General features: G+C 44.3%; 1 protein-coding gene across 1 annotated transcript in view; it reads left to right on the forward strand.

The window, feature by feature from the left end:
- The window catches only part of LOC147733195 (mucin-5AC-like), a 231,555-nt gene that overhangs the window by 174,283 nt on the left and 31,112 nt on the right, over positions 1 to 26,160 (forward strand). The window contains exons 32-35 of the mRNA XM_086956006.1: positions 3,202 to 3,376; positions 15,668 to 15,772; positions 17,464 to 17,504; positions 22,055 to 22,183. Of these exons, the coding sequence (XP_086812132.1) occupies positions 3,202 to 3,376; positions 15,668 to 15,772; positions 17,464 to 17,504; positions 22,055 to 22,183 (450 nt within the window). The remainder of the gene's footprint in view (positions 1 to 3,201; positions 3,377 to 15,667; positions 15,773 to 17,463; positions 17,505 to 22,054; positions 22,184 to 26,160) is intronic.

Genomic DNA, 26,160 nt, shown 5'->3' on the forward strand with positions numbered 1-26,160 from the left:
GGATATTGTCCTGCTCATCATTAAAGTTCCTGTGCACTCTCCTGTGCTCACTGCTCACATCTCCTGTTCAAAGAGACCCTTTTCTGTGGTCAGAGGGTCTTTCTCCAACAGCACGCAATACTCTACACTCCTAAATGCACACTCACCAGCCACTTACTTCGCAACACTCACTCAGCAAACACACCACAGAAATCTGGGACTTGCTGTATGACCACATACTGGACCTACTATTCCTTGTGGAGACCTGGTTGAACCCCACATTGGCCTCTGACATCGCCACAGCCAATCCTCCTTCCTATAAGATCAGCAGACAGGAAAGACCACACATCCAGGAGGCTGAATCAATATCAATTTCAAGCATGCCATTAGCTGCACCACTTTCAAAGACATATACCCCAGCAACATGGAACACCTGCCGCTCAAACGTCACATAACAGACAACGTCACCCTGGGCGGCACATCATCAAGAGACCATCAGGACCATACACTGATTTTGCCAACCCAATTGTGGATTTCGTGGCACGCTTCATCCTAGAATCCAGTGCCTTCATCCTCCTTGGAGGGATGTACGGCATTACAACGCAGGCTTTTACACCGCGTGCCGTTACAACGCTGTTTTTATAACGCAAGTCGTTACAACGACTTGCGCTGTAAGGGCTGGATAGTGGAATAGTTTAATTTTCTATTCCAACTCCAGCCCACGTTACAGTAGGGAAAGTGTTGGAATAGAAAATGAACTATTCCCTATCCAATAGCGCCCTCCAGCGCAAGTCGTCGTGACGACTTGCGTTGTAAAGGCAGCATCGTAATAGCAGCGTGGGGTAATGCCCGCGTTGTTAAGCATGTTTCCCTCCTTGGAGACCTGAACTTCCACATAGAAGTGAGTGCCAGCCCATACTTAAGAGCAATACTCGAAGACCTCCAGAACCTAGGCCTCACCCAGCACTTGAAAAGACCCATATTCAACTCTGAACACCTCTTGGCTCCGATGTTCACCTCTTTGCACAACATCTTGGTCAATAAGCCCACCCACGATGACTTAGACTGACCACATCCTCATCATTTCAGCATGACAAAACACCACCTCAAAGAACTTGAGCGCAGATGGTGATTCCGTCAAGACCTTGCAGAGAGAAACTCCTTCCAAATCCACCCTGAGACAGTGCCACCAATGGATCTGAATCACCAAATGCATGCATTTGCATACCACATTTACACAAACACCAAGAGCAACAAAAAGATCTTTACCACCATGAAAGATTTGACCTTATCAGTGGCCTTCTGCAACAGCATCAGCCCCTCCAAGAACCTCAGCAGTAACTTCCCATTGTTCTTTTCAGCAAAATAACCCCCATATACAGCAGCTTTGAACCTCCACTAGGCCACACAAACTTTGCTACTCAGCTCCCCTTCTCATCTAACAATTTGACCTTCACCACTTGCCCCACCTGTATACGTGAAAACATGCCACAGTCCTCATGCTGCACCAGAAACCAACGGAAATGCATTGATGCTCAGCAACTACAAAACAATCTACCTGCTCCTGTACCCAGTCAAAGTCCTATAGACAACAAATGCCATCGCATTCATCTCAGCCACCACCAAGATCTTGACATCACACTGTCTAGCTTCTGGCCCAACCACAGCACGGAAACAGCCCTCATTGTTGCCATAGATGAGTTCCGCATGAATCTAGGCAGGGGACACAAGGAGCCCCTCATCTTTCTGGATGTCCCTAGGGCATTCAACACTGTATCCCACCCCATCCTCATCTGACCCCTACACAAGACTGGAATTTAAGGACGTGCTCTCCATTGGATCTGCTCCTTCCTGACTGGCAGGACACATGCCCTTTACACCTTGGTCACCCTAAAAAATGTTTGCAAAGTAACGCAAGGATCATCCATTAGCCCGATCCTCTCAATGTATATACGATTCTACTTGCAAGCATCACCCTCTCCTATGTGCTTGACACCTGGATCATACTCTGCCTCACAGACAATACTCTCAACACCCGGGAAAAAGTGCAGCACCTGCATGGCTTAAGTCGCCAAGTGGAAGACAAACCATTCAGAATTCATAAAGGCTGCTTCTTGGAAACACTCGCATTCACAGAACCAGTTCTGGCAATTGGACTTTCTTCTACATTACCCTAGAATGTGGAATGACCTGACACTTTAGAGCCTGCTCCATACTGTTCCTTAACAGGATGAAGACCTGGCTTTTCAATTAGTCCTCCTCCTGGCATGGCAAGTCTCACACCTTAGCAGTGTGAAAATACCCTCACAGGTGATAGTGCATTTTACAAATACCCTTAACAATGACCTGTCATCCTGGATTTTTTGACAGCTTGAATGATGTCAAGAACTAGTCTGATGGGCTATTATAGCGTCTGTCTCTGCCCCATCCTATGGCTCATCCTGTTGCACTTTCTGTGGCTCTAGTTTTGAGACACAGTATGGGGTATATTTACTAGGAAATCGTGGAGCACTGTGCTGTGGAAAATTGTGCAATGCTACCATTTCTAAAATGAAGGGATGCACTGTATTTACACAAATATGGAGAACCTCTGTGTGTTCCCTAGTGCTGGCTCTAAAACTAGCTGCACAGCACCAACACAGACACCCTTGCGCAAAAGTGCAAGGCCGCCTGCATTGCAGGGAATGATTGTTGATGTGCAGGAAGGTGATGGCAATTTGTTACTTCTATGTATGCTGCGTTCTGAAGTAGCACATCACCATTATTTAATATTTGTTTATGTGCAGGAAAAGGGACTTTCCTGCACATAAACAATCATTAATGGTGCTTTGCTCTTTCTCTGTGTGCTGCAGAATGCAGCACATAGAAAAAACAAAAACGAGGATTTATAAATGTATTTCTCCGTGTTGTGCCATTCTAACAGCTCCTACTGCATAGTGTTTTGGTGCTGCCTCGGATTTACAGTACAGCTCTCTCTTTGCAGCTGCCTTGCTCTTGCCATGTTGAGCCATATGCACACTACAATGGGTGATGATTTCCTTGAATCGAAGCAAGGAAAAAGCTGAATGTAGAGGATCTATTACAGTAACAAATAAAACATACTTCCTGTCTCTTGGGTAATTTAAAAGCTTCATTTCTACTGCGATCTCCTCTCCCTTTGCTAGTATTTGGTGCAGCATGGATAGTCTGGCTCATAAATAATTATATATTTTGCTCTTTCAGAGTGGAGAAACCTGGCAAAGTGGTTGCAATGAGTGTTTTTGTTCCAAAAACTTTACTGTGCAGTGCAGTCCTCTAGTCTGTGACACCCCCACAATGGCAGCTTGCGAGAAAGAAGGATATGAGATGATCATGGTTCCCGCGCCGAACAACACCTGTTGTCCCATCAGACAATGCCGTGAGTATCTGTAGACTTCTCAGAGACGTTTCAAAGAATGGACAAAGTGGTTAATTGCCCAGCGCCTCACCTTCAAGGGAAAGTGATCTTTCTATCTCATGTCCCTCTAACCCTTGATCTCACCCAGTTTCCCTCTCTCTGTCCACCTCCTCCTCTACCTCTACCTTGAACTCTTCCTCTCTCTGTGCAGTATTATTCTCAGGATTTTTGGGACCATGGACAAGGCATATTCTACCTATTTTGATGTGACCAAATGTTTAAAAGCAGACATCAGTGTTGTTCGGCATCACTTGAGTTTGAATTAAAAGAAAATGTGTAGTAAAGTTCAAAGTTGTTTTAAACTGGGGGCAGTGCCTAATTTGTGAAAGAATAAGTGTTGGTACCCAGGCCTCTATTCACCAGCCCACCGCGAGACTTATTAAATGTTGAAACAACGAATACTAAGGCTGTTTAGGCTACAATCCACCTAATGATTAATTAAGCCACTGTCAGACACTCCCACTCCTTTATCTAACTCCTGCCTTTGCCTTTTCGTTAAAGTTTTTCCATCTTTCTCGTTTTACTTCTTTCCCCTCTATGTGTTTTCCCTCTCTTGCTCTTGATCAATGTCTAGTGAGGATAAATGAGGGGTGGTCCCCAAAAATGAGTGCCGGTGGCCCCCCAATGGCAACCACAAGCTCAAATTGAGCCACAACATATTTCTTGCCCGGGACCTCAAAAACTATGAAGATGACACTGACGTCTAGCAGAGAAAGATGAATTTACAGAGAAAGAACTCATGCCACAAGTTTCCTTTAGACTTGACCTTTACATATGTTATGAATCAAAGGAGCAAAATGTGTGTGTGTGGAAGCAGCTTTTCGAGAATAGATCGAAAATCTTTAGAGCCACATTGGTCTTTCAACTTAGTAATATTTCAGTATCAAATGGGAAAAAAATAAACAACTTTTATCCATGGGCTCTACGTATAAACAAATATTATTGCCAATTCAATTCGGTGAATTGTATATCTTTATTTTGGTCCTAGTTTGTGAAACAGTTATCGACAGAGCCACTTTATTTATATGTTTCTGCAGCCCCTTCATTGAACACAAATTATGGGGTTTTCACACATGCCACATAATCCATTATCTGCTTCATAATTTGTAGAATTCAATCAAATATTTGTTGCTATGTCAATCTATTAAAACGTTATTAAAAATTGGTACGCATAGTGCTGCACAGTGGCGGAAACATTGCAAAGAAAAAAACCTGATCAACTTTAGTTGCTTTTAGGTGTATTGAAGTATTAAACTGAGGTAAAACATGTCCCCTAATAGTATTAATGTATGTTAAAATGACAACATATTGAAAATAAGTTCACCCTTCCTCAGTGTCTGGTGTAGATCACTGTGTGCCATAGTAAACCGTTGCCCTTTGCATAGTCCCTGAAGAGAGCTTCAAAGCTTTCTAATTTATGCAGTGCTGGTGAAGGATTTGTGCTATGCCACACAGTGACTGGCTGCTATATTCGATGGTTCTGTTAGCATTCTGGCACCCCCTGCTGGTAGTTTCCAAAGAGGTTCCCTATGTCCTCCTGTCATAGAACCGTCCCTGCCATTAAGTTCTGCTTGGCCTCGGCTGCTGTAGTTTTCTCTCTGGCTCTCCATTCTTCCCCTTCTACCAACAGTACTAGGACGGCCACTCGGCAAAGTATAGAGAAAATATCATGACTAAAATATAAACTGCAAGTATGCACGAAACAAGTTTCAGTGGGACCCAATGCTGCTTGTTTAAACGCATTGTCTCCTTTACTGTGGATTTCCTATATAAGTTTGCCAAGGTGTTTAAGCCTTTGAAGAGCTGTTATCAATGAGAACTGCTGGAAGGGCTGTGATGTAAGTGGTAGCCATGTTTTTCTGAACAACCATGACGTAATGTGAGAAATCTTGTTTGGATTGTCTCAGGGCAGTCAGTGTTTACTGGGGTCCGATTGCAACAACTGAGGTCTTTTTAGGTTTCGAACCTGGCGAGGGGCACGAAAGTGCCCCTCCCAGTTTGAAAACTTTTGTCTTCAGTATGGATGTCGGCACAGCCTCTGCCTCTCATTGGCTAGCTCCATAAATGGAGGCTAGCCATTGGGAGACAGAGGCTGTCAATCGCGCTTTCTCTTGAAAACGCGATTCGGGGGCGTTTCTGGTGCTTTTTTTAAGCCCCGCCCCTTTGTCTCGGGCCGCGCTGCGATTAGCTGCCGGCCCGGGACACCCCCGTGACGTCATTCCCGGGCCGCGCTATGATTGGCTGCCGGCCCGGGACACCCCCGTGACGTCAGCCCATCACAGCCCATCACAGCGCGGCCCGGGACCTGACTTGTTTTTGTTGCAAGGGTTAAAAGCGCGGATTCGATTGGCCTCTGGCACCCTCGAGAAGGCGTCAAGGCAGCTCTCATGCACACTTTGTGATAAGTGTAAATCATTATCTGCAGGGACTGCTGAGGCTGCACAACCGTCTGCCACCTCTGCTAACAATTCCATCCGAGCCTGGTCACCATAACTCGGAGCCTGTAAAAAATAGAAATACTTTGTTTTTAAAGTAGCGCTTCACCCCACACCTGCTATTTCTAAGCGCTATAAATCGCAAGTGTTGTTATTATGCAATACACGCCACTCAATGTATTGACCTCGGAAGGCTTGGCAGCTATATTGGCCTTAGCAGATTCAGAGTTAAAGCCTCAACCACCAAGCAGCTCACTGGCGCGTGCTTATCTCACTGAGCCGTAATGCCAGCTTGACTGCGCCTAAGCCCACAACAGACACCGTTCCCTTATTTTCTAGCACCAAGACACCTTTGCAAGGGCGGATAAATCCTCCCCTGGAGAGCCTGATTAGATACAAAAATCACCCCTGAAATCCCTGTGTTCTGGCGCCAGTGTCACGCTCTCCCGACCTTTGCACAAAACAAGAACGTTTATGTTGTGTAAATTTCTTATAGTACAAAAACCTGAAATAGACCAAAATAAATCTAAATATCAGTTTGCACCTCTTACGCGGCCACTCTGTACTTTCGAACTGTTGCAGTGTTACATTTTTGTTTAACTTAAGAATACGTTTAACATTCATAGCACTGAATGTACAGGAGGGGCTCGGGGATGGTGTGAAGGATTGCTAAGAGAGCGGATGAAAAAAGTGTACTAGTGTCATACATCAGAAATTGAGTATGCCTTTCCCGCAAATTAATACAATTGTATTCCTCTTTTCATTAATAGACAACTGGCACTGCTGGAAACAATGGGCTGTTTGTGCAGCGAGCACATCCGGGCAGGCATTTGTTGCACAGTTATCCGATTCACATCAATGCCTACCAGCTGATGGTAACACGCCCTCATTTTGAAAGAACGACTCCCTCCTCGGAATAAAGTGATTTATCACCAAGAATCAATCGTCAGCAATTAAATACACAGATGCAGATAGCCAAGGGTGGTAAATAAACTAATGAGAACTCGGGGAGCAGTTGCTACTCGTGCTGCCAACTGGCAAAAATCTTTCATTCTATTGAAAGTAGTAACAAACAATAACATTTCATAAAGACCAAATATGCTGAGCACAGAAAAATTCCAGTGAATGTGCTTATCATCTTGTGAAATGTCAGGGCGCGCTTAATTTGTTTTAAAGCAGGAATGTGTAAATGCGCAAGTAGCCTTGGCACCATGTTTTTTGGTTCTGGGCTTTCCATTGAAAATGAATGCACTCTGGGAATTGTAGTTCTCGTTTGCTTCAACTATTCAATGCATATAATAATAACAAGTACTTGTAAAGGAAAAGCTCAGGCCTGGGCACACAGTGTTGTAGATGGATGGAAAATCTAAGTGCCTCACATATCATTATTAAATACAGGAAGGCCTTGAATTACAGAGCTGCACATTAGAGACGAGGGGCAAAGGATGGAATGATCTTGCAAGGTACTTGGCGCTGTTGCTGTTATTCACAGGTAATCATTCCAAACAAGGCAATGATTTAATAGGGATGTAAACTGAAATATTATGTTTTTTCCTGTGGTACCTTTTCTCCATCAGGAGCACAGGGAGTGACGCCTCATGTGCTGACCATTTGCACTTTCGGCACAATAGATGACCCCTCGCCCCTCCCCCTAAATTATGAGCGATTAGTCTCAGTGTGTTGTGTCAAGAAGGGGGAGGGGTGGGGGCACATTATCCGTTTTGGTACAGGGAGAGCACGCTTTCATCCCGCATTGTGGCCCAGGCTCAGAGCCCGACTAGGGGTAGGTAGCCGGGAGTCCAGCTGCAGGCTGCTCGGGTGACACAGGCCGCCCAACTCGCCCTTCTTCCTTCACTTGGCCGCTGAGCTCGGAGGTCGTGGGCTGGGATTTCAGCAATGTATAAAATGGAGCCATTCAAGTGCGCGTCCTTTATTAAATTATCCCATCGTGATAAAAGTGGGGTCGTCCCCCTAACCACTACTTTTTATTTTTTTTTATCAATGTGGCACTCGCCTGTGACAATACACTGTTGCACATCATGTATGCCAGGTGATAATAAACTGGTTTGAAAGATTAGGCAAGAGGGGGTGGGTACAGAAATTGAAAAAAAAAATACACAATAATGTATTGTTGTACAATGAGGTTCGCAAGCACGCGAGCGCACACCCACAAACATTAACATATACAGTAATAAAAACAAGTTTATCAGCTGATTGCAGTATACTCCACCCAATCTCTTTCTCTCTTTATTCTCGTCTCTTTGCCCCCCTCCGCTTTCTCCCTTTTAATATAAACAGATCTAGTAATCTAAACTTCCAGTGACTCTGCCAGTCTCTCCTCTCTGTCTCATCTGCGTGTCCTCTCTCTATCCCCACTTGGGTGTGCCTAACCTCACTCTTTCCCTGCTTCCCCAATATCTCCACCCTTTCTCCCCCTCTGTTTCCCGCCCTGGACAAGCTTCTCGACATCCCCAACGTTTATGCTGCAACTAAATCGGTCTGCTGGCAAAAAATACGATTATAACAACTAAATAGGCTATCATGACGTTTCTTTGCACATGAATGTTTGTTATTCCTGATGGTTTTTGATAGGGTGCAAGTCACATTAAGAAAAAAAAACAACAACCCTCCAGGCTTTCCACTGCTAATTACCAATGTTTCCACTAGGCTCGCCCCTCCCCTTTTCTCGAAATATGCTTCATTCGAGCAAATGACGCACCTCTGAAGTGACATCAGCTCACCCAGACAGTCTCACAACATCCCGGTGGTGTGAGCCCGAGCGGCAGGATAATGCCACATTATCAACTATTTTCTCTCCTTTTCCCAGAACTGCTAGTCGTTCCACGGTGCTCGCCACACCCTGGCTCGGCTCATCCGAACACCCTTTTGGGTGTGAGAAAAGTGGTACTCAAACTCGGCATGCTAAGCATTCAACCTACGTGAACCGGAGCATTGTATATTTTAAAAAAACAACTAAGTAAAACGCGCCCTCACAACGAGGCCCTGGCACAATAAACTTACAGTGAAAAGGGAAGAAAACCCATAATAAGGGACACTCCAAGCAAGCACAAAATCAGCACTGGTATAGAAAGACAGTGCTTTAAATGGGCCGGTACTGTGCACCTGCACTTGGTTTTATTTTGAGAGAGAGCGTGCCTGCTCTTCTCAAGAGAAACATAATACTTTTACTTGGAAAGTAGCAGCACTTCCCAGAAACAAGCCCTTCTATTTTTCCTGCACCTCTATTTTTCCATTTTAAGCACCGAGGAAAATCCTTCAATTCATTGGTCAGTCGTGTGGGCCTGGAGAACACATTTAGTAAATGAAGAAAGACGCATTGCCATGAACGTGTTCTTTGCCAATGAGGGTGTGTGTTTTTATGTCCACGTGTTGTATACTTTGGGTGGGGAATTACCCAGAATGCCTCTCTTGAACAGTGATCTTGAACTTGTCTTTTCATTTGGATTTTCTGCAGCCTGTAGTATTTAGTGCACAATTACATCTTAATGTTATCATCGTTTCAGATCCCATAAGGAATTTTCTGAAGATATTACTCTATAGGTGTGATAATAAACATCCTTACCTAAATGTGTATTATCATTTGTTTAATCCTAGGCTACTGCGCTTTATTTGGAATTGAACCCATCGGAGTGGTTGAAGGTTATGCCATTAAGTTTGGCAACTGCTACCACCATTGTATGTTTTATGCTAGACGATGATGGATTGGCATAACCTGTTCAAAGTCACTCTTTGATATTGTATGAAAACGTGGGCTGAAATAGGAAGTACAAACTGGGTGTCAATTCAGTGTATGAACATATTGTCAGGTTCATGTTTGGTTACAATTGGTTATTACTAATATTTTAAGGCACATAAATGCAGGGCAGGTGAGTGGTTGTGTGAGGATGGAATATATGAATGTGTTAGAAGTGTAATATGTATAATGCTATTTATTACCAGTTCTGACTGTGAGGAGAGATGTCTTGACTCACAAGAGTTGAAACCTCAAGGGTGTCACAGAGGCGCTTCCTTCCTCAATTTTGTTAATTTAATGGCACAGTACTTTTGGCAGTTCTGTTTACGGCTTATGTCTTGCAGCTTTCTATGTGCAGACGTTATACATTTATTTTAGCCAGAACCATACCATAAGCGGTTCCAAACTCCTAGAAGATTTAAGCATGGAGTAACACATTTTGTGGCATAAGACAAAACATTTTTGTGGCACAGAATATATTTTTGGGAGCATTTATGTGCTATTTAACTTTTTGATTTACACTCATTTTATGCGTAATTCCATGTTTGTTTTATGCGTAATTCCCTTTTCAGCGCTTCTGTGTCTTAAAATGTATAGAAACACATTCAAAAGAGCACATGAAATGGTGTCGAACTTCCTTTCAATGCTCATTCGAAGTCAAATATTGGTGTACACCTAGAAATACCACTCTCATGGAAAAAGAACATTGTGTTTTTTAACACAAAAAGCGCCTGAACAGGTGTGTGTGGCTCTGAGTGTGTGTGTGTGGCTCTGAGTGTGTGTGTGTGGCTCTGAGTTTGTGTGTGTGGTTCTGAGTGTGTGTGTGTGGCTCTGAGTGTGTGTGCGTGGCTCAGTGTGTGTGCGTGGCTCAGTGTGTGTGCGTGGCTCAGTGTGTGTGCGTGGCTCAGTGTGTGTGCGTGGCTCAGTGTGTGTGCGTGGCTCTGTGTGTGTGTGGCTCTGTGTGTGTGTGTGTGTATGCAAATGCAACAGATCTCGCATTTGTGAGACAATAAGCTATTGGCATTTTAAATGACTGCCATTTATTTATCTGTTTTCAAAACCAACACATAAATAAAAATGTTGTCATTAACAATGCCAATAGCTCTAACTTTTCCTTATTGCATGCAAAACCCAAATGTCTGAGCCCATAAACATATATATCTAGACTAGCCGGTCAGAACACCTAGGGTATTACCCTTTAAAGGGGTTCACAAATCACAGTGGCATGCAGGGAGGAAAGGTCACACCGTTGAAGTCCCCCCTATTATGAAGGCTGTACCCACTGTGCTGGAGGCATCTTTAGTGGTTTGCACATCAGAAATCTGTATCACCTATTAGCCATGGCATTATTGTTTCTCTTGACTACATTGTCATCATCAAATATGCTGGTTTTGTTAGTATATTCTATCGTTCTCTGGGTGGTCTTGCAATCAATGCACTAATTCTGCTGTCTTCAGTTCTTCCCACATTACAATTCTCAACAGCAAAAGAACAAAGTGCTAATTGCCAATGTGCTAAGCAAACAGGTAATAACCTTTCAGACATTTCGCACCCATGGAGAAATCTTTGAGGCATATTCACAAGGAGCTATAGCCGGATTAACTGAACGTTATCACAGCCAAAATCACAATAAATTTATCGACCATTCACAAGCTGGTGCTAACAGCCCACGGCACCTGTTTTCCTGCGATAGCAGCTGCAAAAAACATCGCCACAGAGGACCCCCGCAACTATCGTTAATGAGATGCAGAGTAGGCATGCCCATGACAAAAACCGCAACAACACACCACCTCAACATTCACAACGAACAGCCAGACCGGCAATAAGAACACATAACACGGGATAAGGCGCGTTAGCAGCAGGAAATTTACACCTGCCATGACCTGGTGTAAAGCCGGACCACAGCCTGCACCACAAACAGGAGCACAGCCCACATCCACACCTGAAACAGATGCCATAGAGCAACTGATAATGCAGCACAGACACCCCAGAGAGCCACAACACCCACCGACACCACACCCAGGACCACCCCTCCCTGTCACCCCTGACCAAAGACATGCCACATCAGCTGCACCGAAACATGTACGAAAGAAGAGAGAGGTAGAGTGAGTGAGAGCCGACCCTACACACCCAGGCCACACTGCTGCCACCGGTGTGCCTCACACCACTTGCCGGTACGTATGGCAGTGCACCAGGTCACACATGTGAGACAGAGGGGTCATCTGAAACAGAGTCCAGAGACATGACTGGGACAGTACACACAACTGCATAAGAAAACATCGCCTGCCCATGCACACCCAGGCAGAGGCATCCCAGGCCCTCCCGCTGCCCATCGGAGCATGCCCACCCATGCACACACGGGCCTCACTGCTCACCTTCCACCACCAGCGAGTAGACTGCCGGTCCCACCATGTGCCTCTGCAAGCCACAAGCCTGGGGCCCATGGACATGGCACCCTCCACACCATGCATCCACGCTGCGCAGGCCACCAGGTCTCACATTTGGTGCTGGGTTTTGATTACACCATGGGATGGTACATACCAGGGCACCCGGCAACATTGCAGCCTGCACAGCCACTTAGCCCAATGGGTGCCACTAACTCTGTGATCCGGGAAGCGGGCCATGTGGCGGTTGGCCCGCACAGCCCGCTGGCTCGGCCTACACTGCGGTCCAACAAGGCACAAAAATCCTGAGCAGCTCGGACCGCCGGGACGGGCCATCATCGCAGGCTACACACCCACTCAGCAGCTCAAGGTACCCAGTCAGCGCCGGGTGGAGGGGTGCCTGTGCCATCCGCAATGCCCAGTGTGCCACAAACCCTGTCCAACCCCAGTCAGCACCACGTGGTGGTAGTCCTGTCCCGGCCTCAGGTCCATCATACAGTCACCACCGGCAGAGGGGTATGTGACGTCGTCGGTCCCTTGTATTTGCGGGGTCACATGGCCTGTGATGCCTCTGCCGGATGGGTGTGGTGTGCATGCAAACCTGGCCTCAGGGAGTGGCTGTGACATGCTGACAACTAAACCAGTGACCTGCACACCACCAGCGAGTACACCTGCGATGGGTAGCAATGAGGCTCCTCCCTGGGAGCATGAGCGGAGTGGTCTGGCCTGCCGTACGCTGTAACAGCGCAGGGCTTGCAAAAATTACTCCTGAGCACTGGGCTTGGGTCAGTCCATGTCCGGACAAGAAAGTGGCTGGTGCGTGTGTCCCTGTTGTGGTGTCCACGGGACCCGTGCACACATAGCTATGTAGCACCCTCAGACTGGCATCCCACAAGTTGAGCATCATTGACACAAGGGAAATCACCGTCCCTACATTCATCCCCACATACATACATGAATGATGAAAGACATGACACAGCAGTGCATCCTGGATGTTCATTGCACATCCAGTGCAGTTTCGCAGCTGGAGTGGTACTGGGTACTGCCGAATACACCACACCAATAGGTCCGTGGAGGGCCAGGCAGAGTCCATCCGTGGAATACAAGTACTGCGGAAGAGGAGGGGTGCAGTCCACAGTCTGGTCGCCGTGTCATTGGTCATCAAACACAATGTGGCGGTACATGTCGCTGTCCAAGATGAGTGCATCTGAGTGAACCTGGGATCAGTGGATGGTCATGAAGCCATATGCAGGACCAACCAGGAAGAGGCCAGGTGGCAGAAATTAATGCTACTCAGCCCTTCTGATCACAATCACATCTACGTCCTCGTCCCCGGATGTGTGCTTTGCCCCAACTGGGGGTGTTGCTGTACCGGCTGCGGAACTGTGTGCCACTGACACATCAGGTGAAAGAGGTGGATTTTCGGCCGCATTGTGTGGCACTGTAACATCAGGTGCCGGAGTGAGTAGGCCTGCCGCACAGGGTGGTATTTACACACCAGGGGGTGGAGATGTGGATGGTGTGGGGGCAGCAGCATTCAACGATGCCAAGCCTTGTGGCAGCAATGCCATGATGAGGATCTGCAGGGCATGGTAGATTCCCGCGACATTCCGCTGATGTGCAGAGGTGGCTGCAATCCTTTCCGCCTCCATCCGCACCCTGTCCTCCATGAGCCTCCGAATGTGTGCCAGCTCACGGCTGGTATTGTTGGACCCACACTGAATGGACAGGTGTCTTTCTCTCCGCATCATGACTCAAGCGATGTCAGTCAGGGCTAGTTGGAGAACATGGAGCGGGGCTACACACCCAAGGACAGCACCTGATCTGTGGTCTCCCTCTGGCACTCCAGCACACGGCGTTGGAAGGCCATGTGTTGTTCCTGGGGGTCTTGGGGGAGTGCTGGGGATGTGGGTGCCTCCTGCTGGGTGCTTTAGGTAGTGGGTGGGGTCTCCTCGATGTATCTGGCCTGCCCTGATCCTGGAGGTGAGTGGCGGATGAGGTCAATGATGTCTTGGATGGTTAGGGTGTTGATCCTGATGTTGTTCTTCTCGTCATCAGTGAAGAGTGACTGGGACTGCTCTGCAGGAGGTGTTGAAAGTGCCCCTGCAATGTGAAGGGGAGATAGTGTATTACAATTTGTCCACATGTATGTGGCCGCATGTTACATGTTGACAATCTGACAGCATGGCATTGTACATTGTGACAGTCAGTACATCTGGGCAAGGATCCATAGTCATTTTGGGTGTGCACTGTGCTCTGCTTGATTGTGCATGTGTGCCATTGTGCCCATCTCCACCCATGCCATGAGTATCTGATGGTCACTCACCCTGTTGCAGTTGTGTTGTGTCCTGGCGAGCAGTGTCCGATCTCCACACATGACTGTCGACACCAGCACCTCCATGTCATACAGCTCAAACTGTAGCACTGGGCCCCCAAATCCAGTCTTCATTGCTGCTTTCTGGTTTGCGGAGAGTGTCTCCTTGGTCCTCTGCTTGATGTCATTCCATCGCCTCTTGACCTCGTCCATTGTCTTCTTGTACTCCTGACGGCATTCACCTTGTCCACGATGTCCTGCCAGATTCAATTTATGATGCCCAATGACTCCTTGGAGGTGACGAACAGTTGTTGATGGTGGTCCGTCACCTCCCTGACTATGATCCTGTTCACCTGTGGACTAACCTTTGTCTTCCTTTTCTTCTTGGCCTTGCCCTTCCCTGTCCCCGAGATCCCAGGCTGGTCGTCCTGGGTACATGAGGGGTTGCGCTAGTCCTCTGCGCCTTCTCCGACTGCTCCCATGGTGCTTGGGTATTGGTCAGTTTGTGTTTGGGTGTTTTTTCTACTTTTATGGTGGTTTTTCCAGCCTGCCAGGTGTGTGTTGCAACTCTGCCACTGCTTTTAGCTCATTTCCTCATCGCGCTTTGGCCCATCGCAGGTTTTTTTGTGTTGTGTTTTGGACTCCATTGAGGTGGTTGTATCGTGTACATTGTCCGCACTTTCGGCAGACTATCGCATACTACCTCTGCGTTGTGAATTTCACGTTGCCACAGGGTTATTTTCCCGCAATAGGCTGCGCTTTTGAAAGTTGCGTAACGCTACTCTTGCAGTAGTCATCACACGTTCTTGTGAATATTCCCCTTAGTTTTAGAGGAGTGTGTTGATTTGGACTCTCAGCTTGGTGGAACTGTACCTTCAGCACAAAAATCCTTGTGAGGTGTTTTGAGTGCAGATGTAAGTAACCAATGTGGTAGAATTATGTGTCCACCAGTAATTTACTGATTAAAAATGCATTGGTCTCCCACAAGAATAGGAGGTCAAATACTTCACTTAATAGAGCCCTGCTCTTTACAAACCTATATTTCAAGCAGTATACTCAATTAAAAAAACAAAATAGGATTCCAAGGGCTCATAGGAAGAACTGTTTCACTGACCAATGACGATGAGTGTATTTGGTAGAAGTTGGGGACTCTTGGAATTTGCTTATATTGCATAGGTTTCTTTAGAGAGAATGCCAATCATTGCAAAGTTACATTAGAAAAAAAGAGAATGTATTAAATGAGAAAAGTAATGCAACAACTCTAACTAATTGTGTCTTCCACGTTTTCATGCTTCAAATATGATGTATACTGACATGGAGGTCTGGATAATGTTCTCTCTTAACCCACTATACTATATTGTGCAGAATGTAATCCGAACCTCTGTCGCCGGCCACTGAATAACTGCAGCCCTGGTTTCCAATTCACGGTGACCTTTGAAGAAGGAGATTGCTGTGCCTCCTACGGATGTGGTATGTTGTGCACATCAACATTTTATACTATACTTTTACATTTTCATTTGGATTTGTTCAAACACCATCTTTCAGTAGTCTTAAAACCCATCCCCTTTTTGATGGAGACAATGTAAGGAGGTTTACGAAAAATTTAGTGGTCTATTGCATCCATCAAGGTCTGGAGAATGTGGCTGGTTTGTGCAGTATGCTGAGGGGCAGTTTGCAGTGAGGTATGTTATTTTGAGCTAAACTAACTCAAGTCAATGCTGTGATCAACTAGTGACTAGGGCTGGAGAAAGGAAAAAGTGGTGCACAATGAATTGACAAAAGAATAAAAGTGCTCACATGAGTTAGTCAATTGAATGAACTAAGACTAACTCAAAACATGGTGTCCGATTCTAACCATGTTAGAAATTCATCCTTTTGCCCTGCTACCCCCAATTGTTTTTCGACTGATACTGGTAGTAACTGATGCTGGCTGTGCCCTCTACTCTGCAATCCAGGCCCAGGGCCAGTGCTCTTACTAAAAAAGGTATATGTAATTGTACCATAGCCATTGCAGACCCTATAAATCTCTAGTATATGATAGGGCCAGGGGGTTCAAACTATCTTAAAGTCCCTTGCGTATAATAGGGCACGGAAGTTTCGAGGCCCAGTAGATTTCTTGCAATTACATGTGTGCATTGCTGAGTGCCTACTGTCATTTTAGAGGCAGCCTTGCTTGGCAGACTGTCTTTAAAAGTAAATTGTATGCAAGTATGACTTTGGTGGTATGAACACTTTAATAGTGATAATCTACTGTTTTTTTACATATTAGGTACACCAAGGTCTCCCCTAGGTGACCCAGGGGTTGTGGGCTATGGAGAAGTGTGGCTCACTGGTTAGAGCAGGCAGACCATGAAGCAGAGGTCAGACCCGGGACCAGGGTTCGATTCCCGACGCGGCAGGGTGTTGAGCTCAAATGTCCACGGACTCGATAATTCTCGCTTCGGTGCCTGACCTAATCATGGGTTCACACTCTGCAACTCTGGGCATTAAGCTTGCTTAATCTCCACAACGGCCCCCCGCGGCGGGATGCCTGGCTTTCACCTTGGGGATGCCCTGTAGGGGCTATCTCACAGGGAAAAACCAGGACGAGTTCCCAAGGCAAGCGCGGAGATACCCCTTCGGGGGTTGATTCTGGCGCTATATAAGAAATATAATAATAATAATAATAACTGTAAGCGGGGACCTTATAAAATATGTTTTATATGCCCTGGTGAGCGAAAGACTGCCCATTTCATTAGGTTTTAGATGGCAGAGCCTAATTTCCTTCAATGCTCTAAAAGCAGTGCCTCTCAAGAAAAGTATGTTTTAATGTGGATAAAACTGCTTTTAGGGAAAATGGCAAAACCTGCTTTCTCCCAGCTCAGAGCCTTTGAAAGTTCTACAGATTGTACTTACTCATTTTCTGTAAGACGTGTCCTCCCATGCCCAATGATTGTGAACAAACTCTCCTCATTGCTAAGCCATCTCCATATTTTTATTCATTTAGAGGCTTAAGGTAAAAAGGGTTCAAGCACAAGATGACAAGTTGAAACAACGTTTGAAGAGAGACAATAATTAAGAGAGGCCTAACAAAAATACTTAACTCTGTGGCATGCGCATGTGCTATGTTTCACATTAGTTTGCAGCAGTATAAAGACTATTCTGTTTTTTCACCCCAACAGTACCGAAGAACGTCTGTGTTGTAAATGGACTTGAGTACCCGGTAAGAAACTTCACTTCATATTTGCAATGTTTTCCATGCTGGTGGAAATAATCTAAAATTATAGTTAACTTTAGACACGTACACGCAGATCAGGGACGGAGAGATAAAGCTAGAGTCTCATTTAAAGTAGTCCAGTGGTGGTTTCTGCATTTGCAATCTGTTGAGCCCTGAGAAACAGCCAAATAAGGGTTGGCCTATTCTATTGGGGGCACTTCCCCAGTAATTTCCGGTATGTTGTCCTGAATCGAATGAGTTGAAGTGGGTACTCATAAAAATGGTGCATTACAATGTTTAAATTTTGACGTGAGCTTTTGATTTAAAGTATTTGTGTTCAAATTTAGTTTTTTTGGGTGGAATGCGGATCTGCCACTTGAGATGTTGACTTGGAGCCAGTGATGATAATTTAAGGTGTGAAAAGTATGTTTATAGTGTCTGAACTCTGAATTCTTTGGGACCAGTTTTTTACGGTAGGTTGAGTAGTTTAAATACTGTTGGATGCTGTTTCGACGTGGTTGATGTTGTTTTGTGGTGTGATGCCAGATTCTGTTGCATAATGTTGATTTGAGAAGTGCAAATACTTATTTGTGATGCAAAGCAGCCGATGTGTTGTGTGCTTCTGGTCTGTAGTGAGAGAACACTTATTAATATAAATGTATATAAAAGCTCATTCAGATGGAGTAAAATTTGAAATTCTTGAACACAAGTTGATCCGAAGTGCTCAAGTCATGTTGTAAGGTATATCAATGTCAGTTTAAGCCACATGGATGGCATGAGTATTTTAAGTTTGAGAATGGTGTTCCTAGACCTGTGGACTCTGGTTATAAGTGTGTGAATGTTATTTCTATGCATTCAGAGAGTGTATTTCGATTTGGCTTATCCGAATGCTGATTCTTGTTGATCATATGGTGACTTGACCTTGAGGAATTTGTATTTGTCTTTGTGCATGATGATTTAAGGCATGTGTGAATACTCGAGTGAAGCATTTGAATTGTATTTTAAGGCGTTTGTATGATTATCTGTGGTGTGTATGAATTCTCATTTGAGGTGTGTGAGGTCTCATTTGAGGTGGGGGGATTTTAATTTGAGGTATTCATGTTGGTTCAAGGGAGCAGATTTAGATCTATATTCATATGTGCAGCTGGCTAACATACATTAAAAGGGATCTGAGGAGGATGACCTAGTAGTCTTCTAAAATGTGTTAGTGTGAGCCGGCTGAAGTGTGGCCAAGAAGTGCTGTCGAGCCAAATCCAGAAGAATGGTCACTAATTAGTTAGTTAACTGGCACTAGTTAATTTGCTATTTCAACAGCCAGGTTGTCTAAATAATGACCTATGGGAATAGACTCAATTTCCAAAAACTCAGTTTCAGATTTGCACATTGTGAGTAAAATCAATGCAAAATGGATTTATAGGCATCGCTAACCTTTCTGACTTTCCAGATTTTTACATTGAGATGATTACCCTAAGTACTGTTAGCTACTCGACACTCAATTTATTTACAGGTCACAATTAAAAATCGAGCTATAAATCTCGCAGACATTTCACATTATGAGAGAAAAATTTAGAAAATCCCTCCCAAACAGAATATATTTTTCACACTAACTAATGAAAAAAGCGGGAACATGTTATACACTGGCTTGTACTAAAGGTTTTAGTGATGAATAGTCCTACCATTTCTGTTTAACCTACGTCTTTCAGGAAGTAATATGATGTCAAATATCGGACAATCAATCTGTTAGTACAGTATTTTGTGTAGATAACTCAGATACTGAAACATCTTCAACCCAGGTGAATTAAGACAATTTAAAATATGTTATAAAGGGTACCGTGCAAATTAATGTAGAAAAACGAAAGCATGCCGTGTGTTCCTTACAACAGACAATTGAAGAGGACCATTTGCATTTACACATTATTAATTCTTAGACATAAAGTATTTGATTCAAAATAATTTTCTATGTGTAAATACAATTGTATATTTTGCAATAATAACAGACAATTAAAAAAACAGTAATAGTTATTACACATGCAGTATTCCTGTTGCATTGGCAGACTTTTCCACATTCCTTTGGGATACAGTGGTAACAATAGGAATCCGTGGCAGTTCTCAAGACTGCATCAGCGTTTTCAGAACATTAACGCAAACCAAATAAGGGAAACATTAATAAAGGTATAGCTGTGTGGATACTCACAAACATTTTCAGTAGCTATAACCAAACTAGCGTACTCTTCCAAGCTGTGCAGAAAGTGTGGTATCATGCACCTTCCATCCCCATTTTTACAGGTCTTGTGTAGAAAGTAAAGAATTCACATGAAATTTTCCAACTGTAGAAAAAAGATAGATGTGGAAGAATTACACATTTACAGACCCTTACATGCGATGATGAGAGGTCTGTGCAATCCAGGTTCATATATCTGTAATTCAACTGGACATATTCTCAAACAATATGTACAATCAAACCCAGCTGCGCAAATAGGACTTGCAAAAATCTCCAAGTTGAATTCCTCCATAAATCCTCATTTTTGTGTAAAACAAAAGACAGACAAAAATGCAGAATTGTTTACAAACCTGTCCTTTTTTCTTAGCAAAATGGAGATTGTTGTGGGCATGGTTGACCCAATGGCAGCATTTTTTTCATACGAATGAATGCAAAACAGTTGTGGAAATCCACATTTTCATTTCACTACTTTCAGATCGAGGATCCAATAAGGCATTCTAATTAGTGAAGCATGCAACCACAGAAATTCATTTTCTCATGGTGACTGTGAGCATTGCGCTTTCACATTCAGTTGTAATGCTTCCAAAGTTTTAATCCTAACAATGAAGAATGCATGCAAAGTCAAAATCATAAAAATAGGTCCCTTATGCCATGTCTTCACCATTTCAGCCCCAACACTGCATGAACTAGACCATACTGTCATCAGCAAAGGCAGGCAGGAAATGTACATGAGCAAGACGAAAGCCTGGCAACTGAATATTCATTAGGGCATCAGCTGTTCAAAGCTGGCTGACAGTGCAGTTGGCCCCCTTAAAATGTGCATCGCTAGTATATTTGTGCACACATTTTTGATACTCTGCCACTTTTTGTCTACATGTTGTTTGGAAGTGTTTAAATGTTGCTTTAAGTTTTAACCCCTCCCATGCTCATGACGAGCTCAGCTCGTCATGAGCCACAGTGGCCGTGAACTCATGACGAGCTGTGCTCGTCATAACGGCAGTAACGCTCGTACGCAGGGCTAACATTTATACACGAAGGGCATATAGTCATGAATGCCCAGTCACGTGTTGGACGGGGAACATAAGATATCTGTTTCCTTTAACAAGGGTTCTACATCATCCTACATGGATACATTCAAGGTGCAAACAAAACAAAACCAGAACGTTTAACCATACTTCTGTTTATCTAAAAAAATGCCTCAACCAGACTCCAGCTATAAACCTGTCATCGAAATTACACTGACGCACAATGTCCCCAGACTTCCACATCATACTAGTAAACTACACGTGACACAGACACAGACAACAAACTCGCACATTTATCCATCTCTCACAAGCAACGTTCACAATACCAGAAGGACAATTTCTTCTAAACAGAATTACAGCCTCAGTAGATGCATGTTGAAAGATTGTTGATACAACATAACAATGAAACACTTGAGGTATCTGACAAACTAACCATTAACACCAGACCAGATCGGCTGGCAAAGACGTACTCAGTCAAGCAAATCTTCTGGCTGTCACCCACAACAACACAAGGCACTACACTTCCCCTACATTTTCACTTCAAGGGCTACTTTCCCTTACAACCACTTGTAACATGATACTTCTCCTCTTGTGCTTCTTAGAATCGTCTCACAATGGGGTTATGCTCTTCCCCACGTTGGCACATTACAAGGATTCCCCTCTGAATTCTCCTTGTACAGTGTACTGCTCTGTCCCCAGTTTGCAACACATGCAGATAGACATTCCATTCCCTTCCCAAAACTGCTAACCATGATCCATAAGGAATCAAAAGTAAATACATGAGTGAAGGAAAGACCCCCTTGTCAAATATTGCCCATCCTCACTGTGCTCCTCTAACTAGCAGGGTTAGCTAACAGCCATTTCCGGGTACTTTTGATGTTGGTCAAACCCAAACTAGTCCTCTTCGGTTACAAGGCCAGACGTTCTCCTCTGGCATTAATAGATCCTGTCACCAGAGTTTTGCTGCATGTTCATGCAGATCCCTAACAACTTATCAAAATGTTGAAGTCAAAGGGTAGGGTCTTCATACAAGAGTCTGGAGTGAGCGACTCATGTACGTCAGTTCATAATTTCTTGTTAGGCTCTTAGGTTGCATCAACGGCAGGTAGGGCCAGTCAAGGTTCCATCATCCCTCCCACTGCCCCATCTCCGAGCTTCCACTCAATGTCACATGGCAACATTCCAATACATTAATCATTCTCAGCATTTCAGAAACCAGCTCACCACACAAGGAATAGAGACTCACAAGTTAATACCACCTATCAACATCCAATTGTGAAGATAATATGTTTTTCCTTGTCCCTTGGCAGCCCTTATCCCCAGTTCCAGCAGGCATTGGCTCTTGTAGCCTCTGCAACTGTAGCGAGGAGATGGACCAAGGCTCCCAGCTTAACATGGTGCTGTGTCAGCCTATCAGCTGCATTACTGACTGCCAGCCGGTGAGTACTGTGCGTTCAATTTTCTGTGTCTTCAAACAAACATTCCTTGGAACATCTGTAATTGAAGGAAACCCTGGTGTTCAGTCACATATACAACCAGAACAATATCGCTTTGTCATATGTAGGCATTTGGATAATCTACCTGGTGTGTCTGTAGTGCTGTAGAGGGTTGTGAGTCCCTGGTCCTACTGTAGTGTTGTGCAGTGAGTGTGAGACTAGGTGGTGTTTGATGTCCACTGTTTTAGAGTTGTGATGTTACCCTGTGTGTAGTGCAGTAGAGGGTTGGGAGTCCCTGGTCCTGGCATTAGTATTGTGCCTTGAATGTGAGGCGAGGTGGTGTTTGGTATCCACTGTTTTAGGGTTGTGATGTTACCCTGTGTGTAAGTGCAGTAGAGGGTTGGGAGTCCCCGGTCCTGCCACTGTGTGTGCCTTGAGTGTGAGGTGTGATGGGTACTCTGTGTTATGTAGTGGTGTGGTGCCCATAGTTTGAAGAGTGAGTTATTCCTTGTGCTAAGTTGAGTATGGGGAATGAATTAATGTGGGTGAGCATCCACTGTTTTAAAGAATGTAACACTTTTGCTCGTGTTTACCCATTTTTCCTTCATTGGATGGGTATGTAATGTTTTGATGAAGTTATTGGACATGTTGAATGTGTGTCTTATCATACATTTGATTTTCTATAATCTTTATTGGGGGAGATGTGTTATAATCTAGTTATTGGTTAATGCATCCTCCCTATGGTGGTTCTCTGCCTTGCTACTCAGCCAATGGTGATGTCATTTAGAATGTTCAGGGTGTTTGTGTTGAAGAGAGAATCAGTGGAGCGGATGGACTGAGCAGCAAGGAGGCTGCTCCTGGTGGGGCATAATATGGATCTTACCATCTTCCTGTAACCTGTAACCTATGAAGTAACTTGAAGAATGAATCTAAAACATTTATCTACAAGACCTACCTGCTTATATCTTTCTCATTGTAACACTATCCCATCTATTTCAGACAGCGTTATTTCACCTAAAATACCAAAGATAATTATTACACCTTGTCTGATGTTTCCAGTCCTGTGAATGGCTGGGTGCAAAGAAGTCTCTCTGGGAAAGGTTAGAGTAGATTGGGTCTTAAGGGAGTGTTAGGGTCCTTTGCACAATATGAGACCCTAATACAGTATAGGCATGTGTGTGGTATGATGTCCTGCATAGTAAGAGCCTCCTATAGAGTATGAGACCATGTGCATTATGCACCGTTTGCATATTATGATCTGACATACAAAATGAGACATTTTCCAGTGAGAATGGCCAGTAGAGTATGGAATAATGTTACAATATGAACCCTCTATACAGTACGAGCCACTGTGCAGGCCCAGTGTATAGTACCACTCTCTGCTTTATAAACCCCTGCACAGTAACCTCCCGCTTCCCCCCATTCTCAAGTCAGCCAAAGATGGATGAGGGGTAAATCACTGATCCCCTCCATGCTCCCCAACATGGGTTTCGCAGAGACACACTCATCAGGATTTCTAGAAATCTAAGTTTCCAAATCTTGGGTTTCCAGCATTAACTTATGTTTTCAATACAAATGCATTCCCGACATCCTCAACCAGCTTGTAAGCATCACAGAAGCTAAATGGAATGTTTAAAATAAAATTGAAAATGGAAGATCCTCCCCCAAAATAAAAAGTATAAACCCAAAAAGAAAGGGATAGTAAGTAAAGGGACATCACCTATTTTCAGCTTTATGACAATAGAATGCAACAGTACTGCAATAAGTGAACCTGTACACTTATTAATCCATCAGCTTCTTGGCTGCTAGAGGCGTTCTTTAGAGGGTCTCAGATTTTTGCAACTTGCCTTTTAATTCGTAACTCAGCCTCGCCTAGGTTCCTACTGACGATATCACCATTCTCATATGTCAAAGGATATGGAGATTCCTTCTATGAAGGTTGCATGTTTTTGTGATATCCACAGAGACCACGTTCTGTGCTGATTATTCAATCTGACATGTCATCAGATAAGGATAGTGGGGTGGAAGGCATAATGTTCGAGCCACACAATCTTTTCAAGATTGTCATATTCTGTTCCAGTAAATATGCAGTGCATTGCAGGACCATAGTATGAGAAAAACAATGTATTTCGATGATACTTCCAACGGAAGGAATGTTGGCAGAGGCCTACCTTACGAGGACACAGAGGTGACCAGTGCCAGCAATGCACCACTCTGACAAGGGTAAGCCTTTCATGAGCTTCTCTCAGGTCCCAAGCATGCAGTACAACACCTTAAATTAGAATCCAGCAAAGGTGTGAGACCACTTCACTACAACACCCCCACATTTTAAGGTGAGAAAAATGTAGTGAGTCTCGAGGTGCAGACATTCCAGGTTGTAGTCATCTGCTTAAGTAATGAAACAGCTGGCGATACTGCCTTCAATGGTCATCCATTAAGTTAGATTCTTGTTTGACAGAGTAAAAGAATTTAACAATACCACCTTCAAGGGAATTACCTAAGATAAGATTCCAATCTTGCCAGTAGAATGCACGGCCCACAATGCGATCAGAATTACAATAAAGATGAGCATTGAAGTTCCAAAGTGCATTGGGTTTTAAAAAACTTGTACCGAATTCCAATTGGAAACACTGCATGCAACAAGGGGTTGCCTGCTTCATGTGGAGGTTCAAATTGCTGTATACCTATTCTGGAGTCTCATTGAGGGGTAGGAGGGATACACAATTTGTGAATGCTGGTAGGTCTCGTAGTAGGATGCCCTATCTAGCAGGCTTAAATCTTGTTGCATACCGTTTAGACATGTGGCACCTCAGCTGATCATTGCCACACACATAAGCTTTTATAAGGCCACCAAACCGATGAAGTATGATTTTTTGGAACTTTCAAGGCAGTGCCTCAAAAACATAGTTGGAATTGGTGCCTCCATCGCTTTAACAGGGTGTGCTCTTCTCTGCAGAGAAAGCCTCAATAATTTCCACCTTTCAAAGCCAGCTATTATTTTTGCTATTAGAGGAGCCATTTTGTCTTGCAGCACACTTGACTTTAGAGTCCCGTATTTAACAATGCCCTGCAACATTTTAAGTTCTTAATGATCCACTTGGATGAATAGTGTGCTACATGCCGAGGTATGGCCAGAGACTCACATTTTATGGCTCTAACCTTATAATCCAAGAAAGTGGAGGTCTCCTTTACTTTACTTTTCTCTCAGCAAGCTATGGAGTCTCTGGGATTTTCAAGCATTAACAAAATGGTATCTCCATACAAGAATGTCTTAACCCCTTCCATGCTCATGATGGAACGGTTCCGTCATGAGCGTCGGTTGAGCTGTGCTCATGACGGAACCGTTCCGTCATGAGCCGATAGGCTCATTAGAACCTTCAGCACAGCGCGAAAATTTGCGCCACGCTGAAGGGGTTAATCTCCGTGGTCTAAGTTTGTATACTGAAATGTGTTGATTTTGCAAATGGTAGCATCCAGAATTACCATTGCCAGAAGAAATAGAAGAGGGGGTGACCGGCAGCCTTGAATTGTTCCTCTATGTATGTACGAAGGGTCCGATAAAGCCCATCGTTGCCTATCCTGGCCGTTGGTTCTGATATTTATATTGATTATAAGTAGAGAAGTTCTGTCCCACGTCCATCTAGGCCAAGGTCCTAAACATGTACCTTCAACTATGTGAAGTGACATCTTGGCGTCTAATGAGAGGGCCATTTGCGAATGAAGTCACTTTAGGTCTGCCGTAGGTGTAGCTGTAAATCTGAAGATGTTTCCTGGACAATCTGTCCAGGACAAAGCCCAACTGGGAGTGATAAATGAGGACAGCGTTCACCGATTTAAGTCTGTTAGTTAACATCGTTGGAAGATCTTTTTACAATGAAATTGAGCAATAAGAATTCTAGTCAAATTGTAATAGCTTTGATGTGAAATCGCAGCTTTAGAGAAATTGCCCTTCAGGAGCCATTTGGTGAAACACGTGTGGC

Source organism: Lissotriton vulgaris, chromosome 2_1, assembly GCF_964263255.1.
Source record: "Lissotriton vulgaris chromosome 2_1, aLisVul1.2, whole genome shotgun sequence".
Taxonomy (NCBI): Eukaryota; Metazoa; Chordata; class Amphibia; order Caudata; family Salamandridae; genus Lissotriton; species Lissotriton vulgaris.